The 16,984-nt window shown below is 41.5% G+C and overlaps 1 protein-coding gene across 1 annotated transcript in view; it reads right to left on the reverse strand.

Annotated features, from left to right (window-relative positions):
* The window catches only part of LOC307250853 (cGMP-inhibited 3',5'-cyclic phosphodiesterase 3A-like), a 69,972-nt gene that overhangs the window by 19,651 nt on the left and 33,337 nt on the right, over positions 1-16,984 (reverse strand). Inside the window, exons 2-4 of the mRNA XM_080028108.1 lie at positions 15,053-15,103; positions 6,607-6,867; positions 2,711-2,868 (exon numbers count right to left, since the gene is read on the reverse strand). Coding sequence (XP_079884234.1) covers positions 2,711-2,868; positions 6,607-6,867; positions 15,053-15,103 — 470 coding nt within the window. The remainder of the gene's footprint in view (positions 1-2,710; positions 2,869-6,606; positions 6,868-15,052; positions 15,104-16,984) is intronic.

Consider the following 16,984-nt stretch of genomic DNA (forward strand, 5'->3'; position numbering starts at 1 on the left):
GAACATCTAAATTCTTTTGGCACAATACTGTATTTATGGTAGCAGTTTTTTGTACATCAAAATCAACACATTCACATTCATATATTAGTTTACTGCACATAATATTTGAATCCAAAACCCCATAATTAAATTGCCATAACTTGAGTGAAAAGTGTGTCTATCTACCCTGAGCTACAGGCATCATCTGGATGGCTAGTTAGCGTGTTTCCCCAGGCAGCTTGGCTCAGACAATTACTTGTGAAAACAGGAGCCACATGTTTTTTACGGAACGGTTCAGTTTTCCAGTACAGTTACAATTAATAAATTAATATATTGTTTATAGCTTCATGAAATAAATCTCCTCACAACAAAAAATACAAAAAAATTATCCAAAATTGACAATAGACTCATGGATACAAAACATGGATACATTCATTTGAGACAGACCACATTTAACATAAGCTGTACGGATGCATATACACACACCATTATACAAAGTAAAAACAAAATAGCCAGTAACCTCCTTCACTTAACAACATACACCTTTGGACAAACTTTAGGCACACTTACTTCGCTGTGATTTGTCTTTATAATTTACAATGTCACTTATCTACCTTATACCAAAACTTATTCTGGAAACATCACATTTCTGCCAAACCTTCTACCTAAAATTAGTTTCTAAATTAATCTGAGGTGGGAAATAGGCCATGCAACTGCAGAGTAACGGCTCATTTTACATCTACAACAGCTAGTTTAAACAATCGCTGACAAGTTTTAGGGGGTTTACAGAGGCAGTGGGTAAGTTCTTATCGTTCACTCAGTTCTGAATCTAAAATGTGTAGGGAAAACCAAGTTAATGAGATGTATGCTGTCTGTACGAGGTTCAAAGAAATTGACAGGTTGTAGTTTTGTTTTTTTGGAATTATTATTAGAATGGAAGTTACTGGCCTTATAGATATAGAGGGATACATCTATGTTTTTCTGTACGTCTGCAAACAAACAAATTCGACCAAACACAAGTTATCGTCATCATTTGAAATTGTATTGTTTGAATCCAAGCAGGCTGTTTGCAGCGTGTCTTTGAATCAGACACCAGAAAAGTATTTCTGAAGTTCTTCAACACATCAATAATTCAGCCCCAGCTTTAGTTTGGAGATCAGAGACAGCTCTCAATGTTTGAATATTAAACCACACGCACACGCGCACACACACACACGCACACACACACACACACACACACACACACACACACACACACACACACACACACACACACACACACACACACACACACACACCTTCATGTACTCACTGTCCCCCTGGTTTGACAAACCGCAGGCATCTGTGATGCTGCTTTGTAGCTCAGAAAAGCCCAGTAGCGTCTGTATTTGCAAACAAATGCTGGCGTCCATCAGAAGACTTTCATGCCAGTGACACAAACTCAACAGGGAAGAAAGTGAATAAGGTAGATGAAACGCGAGGAGTCTCACTTGTCGAGACATAGTTAATATTTTAAAGACAGAGAGCCCATTCTGTCTAGTACTGCTTGTTCACCCACATAATGAAAACACTGTATGCACGATAACTCATATTTAAGTACACGGGAACACGCACAGCTGAACATTTTCAGGCTGAAACTCCATTTTCTTTCACCCCTTTGAAATGTATAAAATACATTATTTCCCCTGAGCTGCTTTAGGATAATCCAAACATAACGTCACAGTAATCACAAAGTAATTGTAAGGAATGCAATCTCTGCACTGATCACAGAAAATGATGCAGAAATATTTCTCCTAGTAATGACTACTCTAATAAACTAGGACCCGTGTTTATTCTAAACTCAAAACATTAATGTGATTTACTAGCAAAACAAAAAACAGCACGAACCACAGTTATTTGTTAGGTTTTTCAATAATATGTGACGCTCGTGTCCTGACATGTCTTCTGATTCACTGCGTTTGCATTAGTCCTGTGTGAACACAATGGAACTAGCAGGTCATATTTTCTAAACAGCTTTTGTGAAACAAAATTCAGACAAGGGCATAAACCCAACACAAAAATACATGCTTCCAGGCACACACAAACACTCAACACCTCTCTCCCCAAAAACTACCAAAAATCTTCAAACACTTGCTTAAAATCACACATTGTCCATTGCATCACATGCATAAAAATCTATTTCTCAACTGCGTAGCCTTAGTCTCGTGCTATCATCAACTCTCAGCACTAATGTGTGTCTTAGTTATTCAGGTTAATGCATTCGCCTGCGGGGCATATTCCACTCCAGCTCCCATTGCACACACATCTCTTTCCAAACTGCTGCCCCATTACTGTTCACTCATGCTGATGTCTTTGTCATAACTACAGCCAGACCGCTGGGTATAAACCTCTTCATAGTGATGTGTCACACTGTGGTAGCAGTTGGAGTAGTCCTCCTAAAAGCTCCCTTAAGTACCACAGTTGTGTTTACCTACAGTACAATGTGGCACAATAGGATCTTATTAGTATATTTGAAAACACAAAATACTAGGGCTTTGCTTCAACCAATGACGTCGTTTACCCGTATTTCTACTTTTAGGGAAAGAAAATAATAATAGGGCTTGGAAAAAGCAAGGACACCGGGGACTGCATTTGAAATCAAGTTTCAACGGAAAAGGAGGGGGATATGCTGAGAGTTTATAGAGCAAAATAAGAACACAACATCAGTCATTAAAAGCAATAGCTCAGGTACCTGCAAGTGAGTGTTTCATGGTAGGGTTTGATGCTGGCACTGCGGCCCCTTTGGACGGGCCCAGGCTCAATGGTGGGCAGGCCTGTGGCGGAGGTGGTGGTAGTCCAAGTGGAAGAGATCCTCCTCAGAAGACCTGGGTGGAGACTCCGCCTAATACGCTGTGTGCACACACACACACACACACACACACACACACGCACGCACGCACGCACGCACGCACGCACGCACGCACGCACGCACGCACGCACACACACACACACACACACACACACACACACACACACACACACACACACACACACACACACAGGCAAATATATGTATTGATACACACATAGTAAACACTACTGGAAAAGCCATCTCATCACTTTTGTGTAAGGGAATAAAATCATCATCCAAATCTAACATGGCTGTAGTTGTGTTCTAAAATTACTACCACCTCTGAGATAAAATGTGTTCATTTGTTTTGCCTGCAGTCCAATGCATACTTTTTGATGATACAGTTGTTTCTCCTGAATTTGCCCAAGAAGAAACAAATGATGGAGATCACACAACCATGAAAAGTTTTTTTTTATTGAGGGGAGACTTATTTTTCTTCGCTGGATCCAAAGAGATTCACCACTGTGGGCATCCCTGACCGCAGGATATTGGCAGGCAGCTGTGCCAATGGTGCCTCTCATGGTACATTATTAGATATAATGTCAATATTGCATTGCACAGATACACTTCATCATAGGAATTCTGCCTCTCATGCGTTCTCATTCTTTCTGTTAGTCTCTTTTGTCTCGGTCCTTCTTAGTCTCTTTCTTTATCTGCTCTTTTTCTCTGAGATTCCCAGTGGCCTGTGCCCTTGTTAAGCCTCCATCTGTTCAGTGCCATGCAGCAGCTTGGCACAGCAGCACCAAACATGGCAGCCTCTCTCGCTCAGTCTACTGCGTGGTGACCTAGTAACGATCGCCTTGGAATTCTCAATGAGACTATACACAGCAAAGTGTCATATATTGAGAGCTAGCTCACACACACAGTATGGATGTCACTTTAGTGGGTATTTCAGACTAGGGCCCGACCGATATGGATTTTTGGGTGCCGATGCCGATGCCGATTATTTTCTGAGAAAAATTGCGATAACGATTAAATCGGCCATTTTTTTTTTTTTTTATCCCATAAATATTATTGAAAAAATGTACTTTTTTGAACCCTTAAATATAAATACTTGTTACTGTCAATAGGTGTACAGGAACTTTTTATTTATTGAAATATGCATTATCTAAAAAAAAATAAAGTGTTACAAATATGTCTAAAGGGACATGACGCATTTTTAAACTCAGACATTAAGCATTTTATGTAACTGCACCCAACCCTCTGATACTCCCTCCCTCCAAACATCAGCATCTCAGACTAAATAAACTCATTCAAAAGTCAACTCAAAACTCACCTCTTTCAGAAAGCATAATTACACCGGACTCCACTCCAAACCTTATCTTTAATTTGTCTGTATTTTGTTTTCTTTTTCTATAAGTATGATTTTATATATGTTTGATGTAAAGTGTCTTTGAATGATCTCCAATAAAGCACTTTATACATTCTATATAATAACTATAGTAATATCAACTACTATTAACAGTCAAGAGATGACCAATGACTCTGCTATTGGTGTCAGGGGGAACTGTCAAGTGTGAATTAATCCAATGTATTACAACACACCTGCTGCTGCTGTTAATATGCTATAAGGCTACCTCCGGGGCAGCAATGCATCTTACTCAACATGATTGCTTAAAAAAATTAAAAAATAAAAAATCGGCAAAAAATCGGCGGCCAATTTGCCGATGCCGATTTTTCGGAGATGTGCTATAATCGGTGCTATATATCGGTCGGGCCCTATTTCAGACTGACATTTACCATAACCTTGAATAATATAAACGGGAAACTTTTCTGATTTTAGCATGTGCTGTATTCAGTTGCTCACTGACCGATTTGAAAACTCAAATGCATACTTTACGAAAGTTGGGGGTCTTCTCCAAAAATCCCGTGCTTGACGGTGCTAATGATTTTTGTACATTTCATACTACAATTTCATTCAAATATGTGTTGAATTCAGGAATTTGATAGTGAAATAGTGGTGCTATGATATGATTTTACAGCACCATGGTTTGATTCTTTAATGAAAGCCCTGCGCCCAGACACACACGACAAGAGCAGAAACACACATAAAACATACACACACATAAAACACACACACACATCGCCATCTGCAACAACACGCAAAACCAGGCCATTCTGACAAAAAAGGAATGGAAAAGAAATTACAGCTGATCCCTGCTGCAGCCAAGGTTTATTTAGGATTTAACTGGACTTATCTCTCTAACAGTTTAAGTGAGGAAAAAATTAGATCAATGTAACTTCAAACATTATACAATGCAGTGTTTTTCTTTGCAGCACAGAGAACATGGCCCTGGATTGGACAGAAAACTAGCTTCAGAAAAAGTGCTTGAAAGAATCAGTATGCAACACGATGGACATCAAACCCTTCGCCAGGAGGCAGAAAAGCCAGCGCAGGGCTTTCCACTCTCCACTGCATTAACTACCTCCACTCCTGCTGCCATTCTCCTCGTGGGCAGTTAGAGCCGAGCATGGCGTCTCTAGGGAACAGAGTCTAAATGAGTGCAGCCTCACCGGCCACTTCACACGCGCAGTTTGTCTTAGCTACTTTTACAAAGTTCAGACAATGGGAAAAAATAAACCTGTCAGCCAAGGGGATTGGCCTGATGGCATGACAACCAATTGATAAACACACACCAGCTTCCATAACAAACAGGATGGGTTTCTTCTCCAGATTGAATAACGGGATCCATAATCTATTTTGTTACCTTTTGAGAGGTGCATGGACTTTAATGTTGCCTCTCCTTTTCTACTCGACTCCAACATGCAAAAAAGAAACACTGTCTGGCTCGGCACATCTGTCATGTTGACACAGCTGTGTCTATGAAAGAGAGAACAGTGCTCCGAGCAGTAGGCACGCTCTAATTTTCTTCATTCAACTTCATGAAAATACACTCACTTCACTGGATGCTAGAAGAGTAAGGAGCAGGAAGGTTCCATTAGCTGAAACATGGGCTGACAGACTAACATGTATGTAGAGCGCTATATTTGGTATATTAATAATTTTGGATTGTGTTTTATATCTCAGATTATTTCATTTCTTTCCCGAAATGTTCCTTTATTGGACCATGAATACGTTTGATTAGCAATTCAGACTTTTGACATTTGAATGAAAGTATCCTCACTTTAATCTAGACTTTGTATCACTGCATATCTTCCCTGTAAAGTGTTAAAGGGATAGTTCAGTATTTTTTAAATGGGTTTGTATGGGGTACTTAGGCAAAGTTAGTGTGGTACCTTATGGAGATGCTTTGTATTGTTGCAGAGGGTGCCAGAAGAAAAACTCTATTTTTCCACATATATAAATGCTAACCGAAAACCAAATATCCGCTCAATTTTCTAGTAAACTGAGATTTTTTTCCTCAGCTTTAGTTTGCCTCCAGAAAGCCCTTTATTTTTCTTTCCCTCCTCCAATCAGCTGCTCGACTCAGAGCTACTGCAGATTATTCAAGAGACACAAAAAAAAACCACACAATTCAGTTTAGTATACACTTGAACGGATATTTAGCTTTTAGGATAGCATTTATATGAATGGAGGAAAAATAATTTTCTTCTGGCCCCCTCTGCAATAATACAATGCTGACTTCTGCTACAATGACACCTCCCTCAAACTCCTAAAAGATTATTGCGCTGACCCCCATCTAAGGTAACACACTAAAGTACCCCAAACAACCCCACTTCAAAAATACTGAACTATCCCTTAAATTATGACGAGTGTTTTTTCTTCATTTCCTTACCTTGTGGATGGATGTCTTCTCTCCCTTGTCAGGTCCCTCCTCTGAGTCGGAGAAGGTGTAGGCGTCGCTGAGGTTGAGCAGAGGAGCGGGGCGCGGCCGGTGCAGTGGCTGGAAGGTGAGCTGGGTGGTGAGCAGGTTGCTGACGGCTCGCAGTGAGGTGCAGGTGTTGGGGGGCAGAGAGGGGTCAGCCAGCAGGTCTGAGATCAGTCCATGGGCCTCTCCCATCACTGCTATGTCCACCATGACACTGGTGCCAGACGACTACAGGGGTGACAAGGAGACAGAGAGAAATGAGAAATAAACATCCCTTCTGCTGTGGCTAATGGGAGTTGATTAATTAATAGCTGAGATCTGAGAGTGCATGCTTCTTGGTGGCAGCCGTGAAGGACAGCTGCGTAAACTATGTCGGCAGCAGCTCCAATGTGAGGACATAATGTTGTTAACTGTGACACTGGCATCCCTTGTGTTGTTTATCCTACAGACCTGAAAGTCAGAGTATGTAAAGTGCATCATGGGTTTGGTATCACACCAAGTTTTGCCGATACATATGTACACACGCACATGCACACAAACATCCATTCATACATCAAAGGATTTGTTCGATTCCTTATTTGGCAGAAATCAAAAACACAAGGAGAAGTACTTCACAGTAGTAGGATGAGTTGCCATACTTGCAACCTTTATAGTCAACAACATTAAGTGGAACCATGTTTGGCACAGGTGTGAGTTGCTTGAAGCTTAATGAATGGACTCATTAGAAATGTCTCAGTTAGTATTTGATCTTTGACATCCTCACTCTATCATCAGACGTCCACGGGCTGCCTCTGACCATCTGCCCCTACAGCTTTGAAGACACCGGCGTATGGTGTGAGCAGGCCTTTGTTTTTGCAGGGTAAAGTGAAAAGTTCAGTCCCACTCTAAATTGCTGTGCCTAGAGCAGTTGAACAACCACAACTAAACACAGGTCAGTCTTGGCTGCCAGCAAATGTATCTAATGAGCTCACAAGTTTCTTTTTTCCCCCCCCAAAGAATGTTATCAGATTTTTCTCCCACTAATGTCCCATTCACTTCGACACCAGCTGCCAGGCACCCAGGTTTATTTGTTTTCACTGGCTTATGTGGCAAGAGGTTGACCACGAACAACACATGTTTGAGCACCTTTCATACGTCTTACACTTGTGGGCGTGTAAAAGGTTTAGCATTTAATTTTGTGAATTGTGGTATCAGATAAGTCAGTGTATTTAAACAATTTTTCCTTTTGGTCTGAAAAAGTACAAAAGGTGTGTGTTCACCAGGTGCAAGGGCATTTTTCCATGATGACACACGTTTATTGATAGTCTGACGCACGACCAACACTGGAACCAAGCTAATCTCTTTCACAGACAAGGAGACGTCCTGTGGGACAGCTGACGGAACATTTCTGGATAATCGACTATAACACTCATCTTCTCCCTCCTCTCCTCTACATCTTCTCTTCTTTTTCTTCTTCTTCTTCTCCTCCTTCTCCTCCCCCTCTCCTTCCACATACCATGCTCTGATGCATGCTGTGAGGAGAAGATGTAAACACCTGTCTCTCGGCTCATTTAAAGACTGATTTAAGAGTTTGCTAAAAAGGGGGTTGAAAAAAGAATGTAGCTACTGGAGAACATCTGGCTGGACTCAGCATCACCAAACATGTATGAGTGCACACATGCACGCACGCGCACACACACACACACACACACACACACACACACACACACACACACACACACACACACACACACACAAACACACACACACACTCACACACATAACTTCTAAAAACTTTACCCCTAGTTCTCACACAGAGCCGACTCAAAACTTGGGTGAAAACACAAGTAACATATACAATGACTGACACACAAATATACACTTGCACACAAACAAATATGAAGGACATCAGCCTGTGTATGCAGCACGCTGCACGGATATACACGTGTGCAAGCAAATACAAAGAATTTTGCAAGGAAGATGAGCATTGTGACAATAAGCTTGACCAACTCCAAAAATGGATGTGATTGGCCACAAAAGAGCAAGTAACTTCAGCCCAGAACCTGACCTGAAAAATAAGGTTTGATGATATACTCAAGGTGCAAATTTGACACATTCACTTTGGGAAACAATTCATTTGTATTATTCCCATTGACTTGAAAAAATGGCAATATACGTATGTCTGCTACAATATACAAGCTCTTATTTTACAGCATTAGAAATGCATTTGCTGTTAAATATACAGTAGTATGTTCCCCTAAATATTCCTTCTTTTAACCTCGCTACATAATGTTTTTTAGAGCTTTAAGTTATTAGGTTTGCATGTCCCGGCAATACATCACTTAAGCCTTTAGGTATCCCTTAAGAGTTGCAACTTGGCTGGACGATACCTCCTGATTTTCCAAATCTTCGAACAACGTGCAACCTAAGACTTAGGGATCGTCAGTGGCCATCCCCACGGATCAAATTGGGAGTAAGTCAAATAATATGATAAGGTTATATAAGTGTTTGCTGTCAGGTTTGATACTCAGTTTCATGTATCAGTGTTGGCCACCTCTGTAGCAGCAGGTTCCACTTTCTGAGAGAACAGATCTTACACATAGCCCGACCCTTGCCTGGGAAAAACTCTGAATATCACAGGGGGGGGGGAAAAAAGCTTTTGGACAGATGTTATGACGGAGAATTTTTAAAATTTTAAATATTTTTCTGAAAGTACCATGCAAATGTTCTTAGATTGGACACCTCTGCCGTTTTTGTAAAATCCATTAAATGCTTTGATGAAAAGCAATGTGTACACTATTCTAACCTCCAACTGAGGCTGTATATGTTTAATGGCTTATTTATAAATGGTTCAAAGAACAGAATTCTAAAGGTTTTCTCTTTGATCATCCAAATAACAGCTTCCTCGGGTTGAAAATGAATCATCATTGCTCTATTGCCAAGTGAGATGGGATCGATATATCCTTTAAAAGGCAACACATTCACACAGCTGGTGGCGGTGAAAATAGCTGGCAGCATCAAGGCCTGCATGTTGGAAGAGTGACAAACTAACAAGCCCTCTGGTCAGATTTATACATTGGCTCGCTGGATGAGCTTCTCACCAGCCAATCCAATTTACACATGCAGTTCTTTTGATGTTTGATTTTGGTTGATCATGAAAGGGTGTTTCATGATTCAGGTTTTAAAAGGGTATATTATTATAATTACAAATGCTGGACATACAACTGAACAACTGTCTCTAGATTTATTTTTACTTTGAGGTGATTAGAGTGGTCTCCGGTGTATTGATCTTCTCTTTGTCTTAACAGCAAGAAAGCAAAAAGTTCCAAAAATGTCAAACTATACTAAATGTCACACTGTAGCTTGTGGTTGAACTCTAAGGGGAAGGACAATTAAGTTTATAATTGCAAAGCCGTTAAACACATTGCTCAAGAGCACCTTAACAGTTAGGTCCCTAGAGAAACATGTATTCCGTTTTCCTTTAACATAGAATCCTGTTTGTGTGGATTGCAGATTAACTGTAGTGACCTTGTACTATCCAAGAAGCAATATAATCGGGGCATGTAGATTCGTTCCTGCTTGCAGCCATTTCGTATTAATGTGTCTGGCAAATATTTTGCATTTAATTTTTAGGAGGCACACTGCTCTTTAAAGGTTTGACTGATGCCAACCCTTGACACGCCCACTGATCCTTCTAATCCAGTCCCTGTGACAGCACCTCCAGACACAGAAACCACAACAAATCCCACTAATCTCTATGATAGTTGGTCACAAAGCCCCCAGCTTTTGTTGACATGCCACATTTGATAAACTGACTACCATCATCAATAAACTATTTTTATGACTCTTCTACAAACTAAGTCATATAGTAAACCATGCATGAACATTCTGTTATGACATTTTACTATGAATAACAACAGTGCACATGATCAATGGTCCCTATTGCCTATGTGAACACAGTTTGGAACAGTACGTCAATAGACATGCCATAGATTAACAGTCGCACAGCAGTTGGTGTAAACCAAACCAAGGGCCAGTCAAAACAAACTAGAAATCACTCCTGAAGAAAAGCTGTTTGTCCCCTGAACTAAAGTTCCTACCCAGCTGGGCGTAGCTTCACTTGCAGTAATGTGCATTAAAGTTTGCCTAAATATTTGAGAGAAATTAAAGGTGCTGTAAACGGAATGGTTCTTTTAGCTAACTTCCTGTCAGTTACTGCAGTTAGCAGTCCCCTCGCTCGTCCCTACGTCACCACATTAATGCGCTGCGGTCTTCAAGCAGCAAGTTATCTAGCATCATATCAGATCCATTAGTGTGATAAAACATGATAAAACAATCAAAACAGACATTGGGAAGGATTTGTACCTGCTCCGCCATTGTAGGCGCATACACATTCACCCATCTGTTGCTCTGGCGTGCACCGGCAGTGAGACCATGGAGTGTATATACTATATATGAGTGAGACGAGTGTCTGTTTGTAGCGTTCTCTCTTCTGATTGGATAAAAATTTTGGGATACTACAATACGTTTATTTGCCGATTACATGCAAAGCAGCTGACTGAGAGATTGGCTTTATGAAACCCGCACATTATGTAAGTGATCACTGTATGAATAAAGAGCGATTTTACACTTATATTAACATAAATAAACCGCTTACTTCACCTTTAAGTGCTAGTTTAGTCTGGATATTGAGCCAGATCAATTTGGCGAAAATACATTTGATTTGAAAGCTTATTTACAATGTGTAAATCACACCCATATAAAAAAAACGAATAAATAATGCTGAAAATGCATGTTTGCAGACCTGCATCTTCAGAATTTAACCTTGTATCCTTCACATATGTGTACGCAAAACATTTACCACGAGGAAAATGTGTTACAAACAACCAAATTTCCCGTAGAAACAACACTGAGCAAAGGAAATATGATTGTTGCTGTTCCTACTGTGTCCATATTTTTTTGCCAATTACTCTGCAGAAGACAGATTGTGCCTTTGGTGCAACAAACAAAATGCTGATCCTTCTGTCTAATGAGGATTATTAATGGGATGCACAAAGAGGTCACATTTTTGGAAAACTTTGAGCAATTTTAACCCTTATCTAAACATACAGTCCTACAAGCCTCTAATAAAACACCAGTGATATGTGGACCTCTTAAAATTGTGCAATGGTCAGAAAGTAATGTATCGCACAAGAGAGCTAGAGACTGGATAGAAAGGCATTTAGTTGTATTCGTAAACACATTTCAACAATGTAAGCAACTTTAGCGTGCACAGACACAGACACACAGACACACACACATACACTGCGGTGCAATTAACCCCTTGCACGAATTCCATTCTCACTCTGAGAAGTATCGGAATGTGCTGAGCAAGAAAAGTTGGGACAATATTAAAGAAAAATAGTCTATGCATGAGAAGTCTATTATTTTTTTCCTTGAGTTGATTTGATTTAGGCTGAACACTCAAAGAAATCATTACCGTGCAGTTTTCTATTTCAGTGGCAGTACAGTTAGCGTAATGGCCCTGATTACATCTATCGAGATGGATTAGCCCAAGAGGAGCCTGGGAGATGGCGATGTTCTCCACTTCAAATCAACAGAGCAGTGATACAGTGTGAATCAGAGCCCAGCGGTAACACTAAACTCCACCGAGACACTCCTCGGCTCCTTGCAGACAAAACTACGCCCAGCAGCACTGCACTTCCTCACCCTCACACCGCAGCCCCACTCCCCTCACAAAGCCCTCCAACAACTCAGAACCAAGCTGTGCAGGGCCAAGTCCTCTGATGCAGCCTGGATACAATTACACTCTGTTACATATTTTATTAAAAGGTGTGCTGGGGGGGATGGGGGAGGTGGATCAAAAAGAGATGAACTTCTTCCTCAATAAAGATTTACTGGGAAAGGTCAAGCCAATTGACCTCTAACATGAGGCCATCTCGTCTCCAAGGAGAGGCTTGTTGTTATTTCCAAATATTTAAGGGGTGCTTGATTTCAGGCAAGGAGCCAACTAAGATTTTTTTTTTAAAGATATACAAAAGCAGAAGCAAGAAATGCTGGCCTTAAGGACAGACCAAACAAAAGAGATGCATGAGGGAAAACAGATGGCTCATGTGCCGGGCAAAAGAGCGAGTGAGGATTTCACCGCGTGATAAAAGTGGTTAAACATATATCCATCATCAGCAGGCACAGTCCTGTGTTTTGAGAAAAATCTTGCTAGCTGAAGAGGCAAACTTAAAACAAAACCAAGTTGAAATGTCCTTTCTATTCCTCGGTTCCGCTCAGAGATATGGCACCAGTTCAGAGGCGTTTGGCTGTTGCAGATCAGAAAGAGTATGAGCTTGAAAATTGTTGATGCCTCTGTATCATTTGAGGCCGGTCCAATTATTTCCCCGGAAGAAGACAGTCAAAAGAGCATGTTTTCGGTCTCATTCCGCCTCACATTTAAGTCTTGCCACAGGACCCGATTTAATGAGAAAATACTCAACTAGAGCATCGTGATAGGACCATCTTGGAAAAAGGGGCAGTAACCCTTTTTCAACTCGCCGGTTAAGACACACTGATCTCAATGGTTGGAAGTGCTCACAATGATTTGGAGCAATCTTCAGGACTGCAATGTCATCGCTTGTGTGTGCCTCACATACCACTCTTCCAGCTCTTTCCGTAATTTAGAATAACAGGCACAAGATCCAGGCCTACAAACACTCTTTTCTCCGATAATCTTCTGGGGGTAGTGTTCCAAAACTAATGTGTTTTCAAGTCAAATATTTAAATAGCTCTTTCCATACATAACTTCACTGTCAATTGCTAAGCTAAAACATCCACCGCAAGCTTTGGATGGAGAAAAAAAAAGAGGCGGTTTTGGAAAATGAGCCTGCTAATGTGTGCATGTTGGCGAATACGACACGGTGGAAATCAATCAAAAGGCTCACTGGTCACTGGCTAAACAGCAGAGAGTGTGATTTACACACTCTGCTGCGAGGTGCCACGGTATAGTGAAGCGCTAACAGCCTCTCTGACCAACAGCTTGGTCCAAGAGAGAGAGCAGGAGCCAAGGGAAAATAGCCACGAGAGGGAGAGGGAGATGCCAACACAAGCCTCCACTTCGTACGCATCTTGTCAGTCTCTGGACTATTACGGGATTCCACTGACGAATGCATACATAGCACCAATCCAAATATAAAAAAAAGACTGAACTGACCACTGAGTCTAAATTGCAGCTTAGGGAATGCATCAATCAAAAAATATGTGCTTGCCTACTAACCCCATATAACAAATTGATATGAGCCTTGGACAATATTTCAAAAGGGTATAACATGCTATTTTGGAAATGTCTCCACTCTTCGGAGGATAATACGGTAAGGCAGATTTTGGGGAACAGATACACCACTGTATGAGCCTTAGCAATCTCTAGGAAATTATACAGTGTTTAATTTGATTTCAGGCCCAAATCGGGGCACTGCACAGCTATGATCGCTATTCATGATGATCCCCTCAATTTTCCCCCGACCGCAATTTTTCTGCAGTCTATTTTCCGCAGTCATTGCTATCCGAGCATACACTGTCAGCACATATGCGTTGTCCATTCATTTCCAAAGGATATATCCTCCCGATAGGAGACCATGCAGGGAGGAACACACACATACTGCTCATGGCCCTGCCAACACCAAGGGCATTGCTTGTCCTTTATGTACTTCAGAGTCCTGCCCTGTTCCAGTTCAATACATCAATTTGCAAACACACACACAAACACACAGACACACACACACACCACACACACACACACACACACACACACACACACACACACACACACACACACACACACACACACACACACACACACACACACACACACACACACACACACACAGTTCTACCTCTCACAGATGGGGAAAGGTAATCCAAAGGATGTGGCTGTGTGTGTGTGTGTGTGTGTGTGTGTGTGTGTGTGTGTGTGTGTGTGTGTGTGTGTGTGTGTGTGTGTGTGTGTGTGTGTGTGTGTGTGTGTGTGTGTGTGTGGGTGTGTGTGGGTGTGTGTGGGTCTGCCCTCTACACTCTGCCGATTTCTTCTAGTTTCAATTCACTGGCTTTTAATGGCTTGTGCAGCGCCTTACAGCCAAACCACGGCCCTGCTGCATCCTTTTACAGTACAACAGGGACGCTGGTGGGAAGTGACACCTCTGGACATGCTGTTTAAACACGGCTAAAATGATTGGTTGACCAGAGCTGTTAGTGGTAGGATTGCAGCTATTTGCGTCATTTATAGGGTGTGTGTAGGCGAGTGACAGAGATGAGGGAGCTAGTTCCTGTATGTGTGTGTGTGTGTGTGTGTGTGTGTGTGTGTGTGTGTGTATGTGTGTGTGTGTGTGTGTTTTCCTGTCAGCTGTTTATCATTATTGTTATTACTGGTGTATCTGTGGACAGTGCTAACCTGTGATCCTCGGGAGCCTCTTTTGTGGTCCCATTCGGAGCGGGGGAGCATCTGTGGGAAAACAAGAGACAGAGACATGTTCAAACCACAGTCCTGCACATCCTGTTTCTGTTAGCGTCATACAAGTCGCCTCTTCACAAAGGCAACACCATAATGCGTATACAGTATACTGTGCTATAGCAGAGCAGAGCAGGAGCAGAAAGGATGATGCAAACAGTCAAGGGATGTGGGTTGATGGGGTTGGGGGGAGGGAGGGTGTATAGTGGTTATGCTCATACATGCAAAAATCTGGGTTTTGTCTATTTTTTTCTTCACTTTCCATCAAGCACAGACGCCTAATGCAATTTCACAGTCAGGTTTGGTTTACTTTAGCTCCTATTCACTGCCTAAGGGGCTGGTGGAGGCTGTGGATTTTTTTCACTGGCATATTACCAGCCACTGTGTCCTCCCACAGGCCTAGTAAACTTTTTTCTTTTTTGTTTTACTTTTCTGAGAACCACCGAATGCATCAGTGCAGCTCTGTCACTGATTTTTGGTGAACACATCGCAGCAGAACCAGGTCAACAATAAACACCCCCCTTTGCCTTTTGTCAGGGCTCTCTGGTTCAGAACTCAGAAGCCCTGAGAAAGCCAGCATGTCGCTGTGACAAATTGCTGCTGCACACACTGAGGCAAGGGGCTGAGTAGAAGAGTCAAACTGATAATTCAGGTGTAATTTACTGTGTCGGTGGAGGTCATTGAGCTGTGTCATGCTGGGAGTGAAAACATTGGGAGAGCAGAGAGGGTTTTCCGGCCCCCAGTGCAATGGGTCTGTCTCTCTGGACAGCAGTGTTGTTCTGTGGAGTGTTTTCCCACACTTTTGCTTGGTTCTAAACAAATAGTGAAGTTACTATGAACTGTGAAGTTAATACCAAGCAGCTTAGTTGCTACATCGTTTAACTGATCACAAACTGGTATATTTTCACTTTATATTGAATTCAAGACAGGATAATATTACTTAAATTGTTTCTCACTTATTGTATAGTGGTGTTTAACTGTGCAGATTTTTTATGTTTATTAACTTATAATACAGGAAGATAATGGCCTTTTTGTGCTGCTGGGTTTATAGAATTATTGATGTTAAACCTTTGAATATGTCAAACAGAGTTGCAATGATGAGTTGTGTAAGAAGTTGATGTTGGGGTCACAGCAGGTTTAAATCCTGTCCATTCGAATTTTGACCTTGTTTACATAATATTGATCACCAAATGTGACATTATAAGCTGGGCAGGACAGAAGGTATGGTCTGTTGGCTACAGTTATTGTCCACCTCGTCCTTTTGTCAAGGTTCTGGTGACAATGGGTACGGCTCTACAGACCGTGGTGACCCTATCAGTAAGTAAACAAGGTCACCGCCATAAGATTCACTCACAACACGCATAGCGGATTTTACACATTTTGACATTTAGTCGTTTTTTTTTGTAATACAATGAGGGGTTTGCACTTTCTTCGCAAACATATTCAATTTCTCATCCTCCATTTTCTAGCCCGAGGTCTGCAGATATGGAGAGTCTGGATTCTCCAATCGTCAGCAGGATAATATCTCGGAGCCACTTTGAAGCTCCATCAAGCATGCGCGTACCTTCTCATGCATTAAAATAACCATCCTAGATGGAGAAAGAAGTCAACAAGCATTCAGCTGTGTAAAAGGCTCATGTATGAGATGTAAATTATTGTGAATTATATTATCAGCCAGCCAGTGAGCTGATGTTTGTCTTACTCTTTACTGCTCTGACAACAGGGTTTTTTGCTTTTACAGTATAGGCGCTGACAGCGGCTTCTCCATGGTCTCGGCCGAGTCCTGCTCCATTAGAGGGTCCTAGTATCAGTGAGGCTCTCCAGGCACACACACATACATAAACAGCCTTTCGCTCTTAGGGGCCTTACGTAACA

This window comes from Ammodytes marinus, assembly GCF_949987685.1.
Source record: "Ammodytes marinus genome assembly, chromosome: 5".
Taxonomy (NCBI): domain Eukaryota; kingdom Metazoa; phylum Chordata; class Actinopteri; order Uranoscopiformes; family Ammodytidae; genus Ammodytes; species Ammodytes marinus.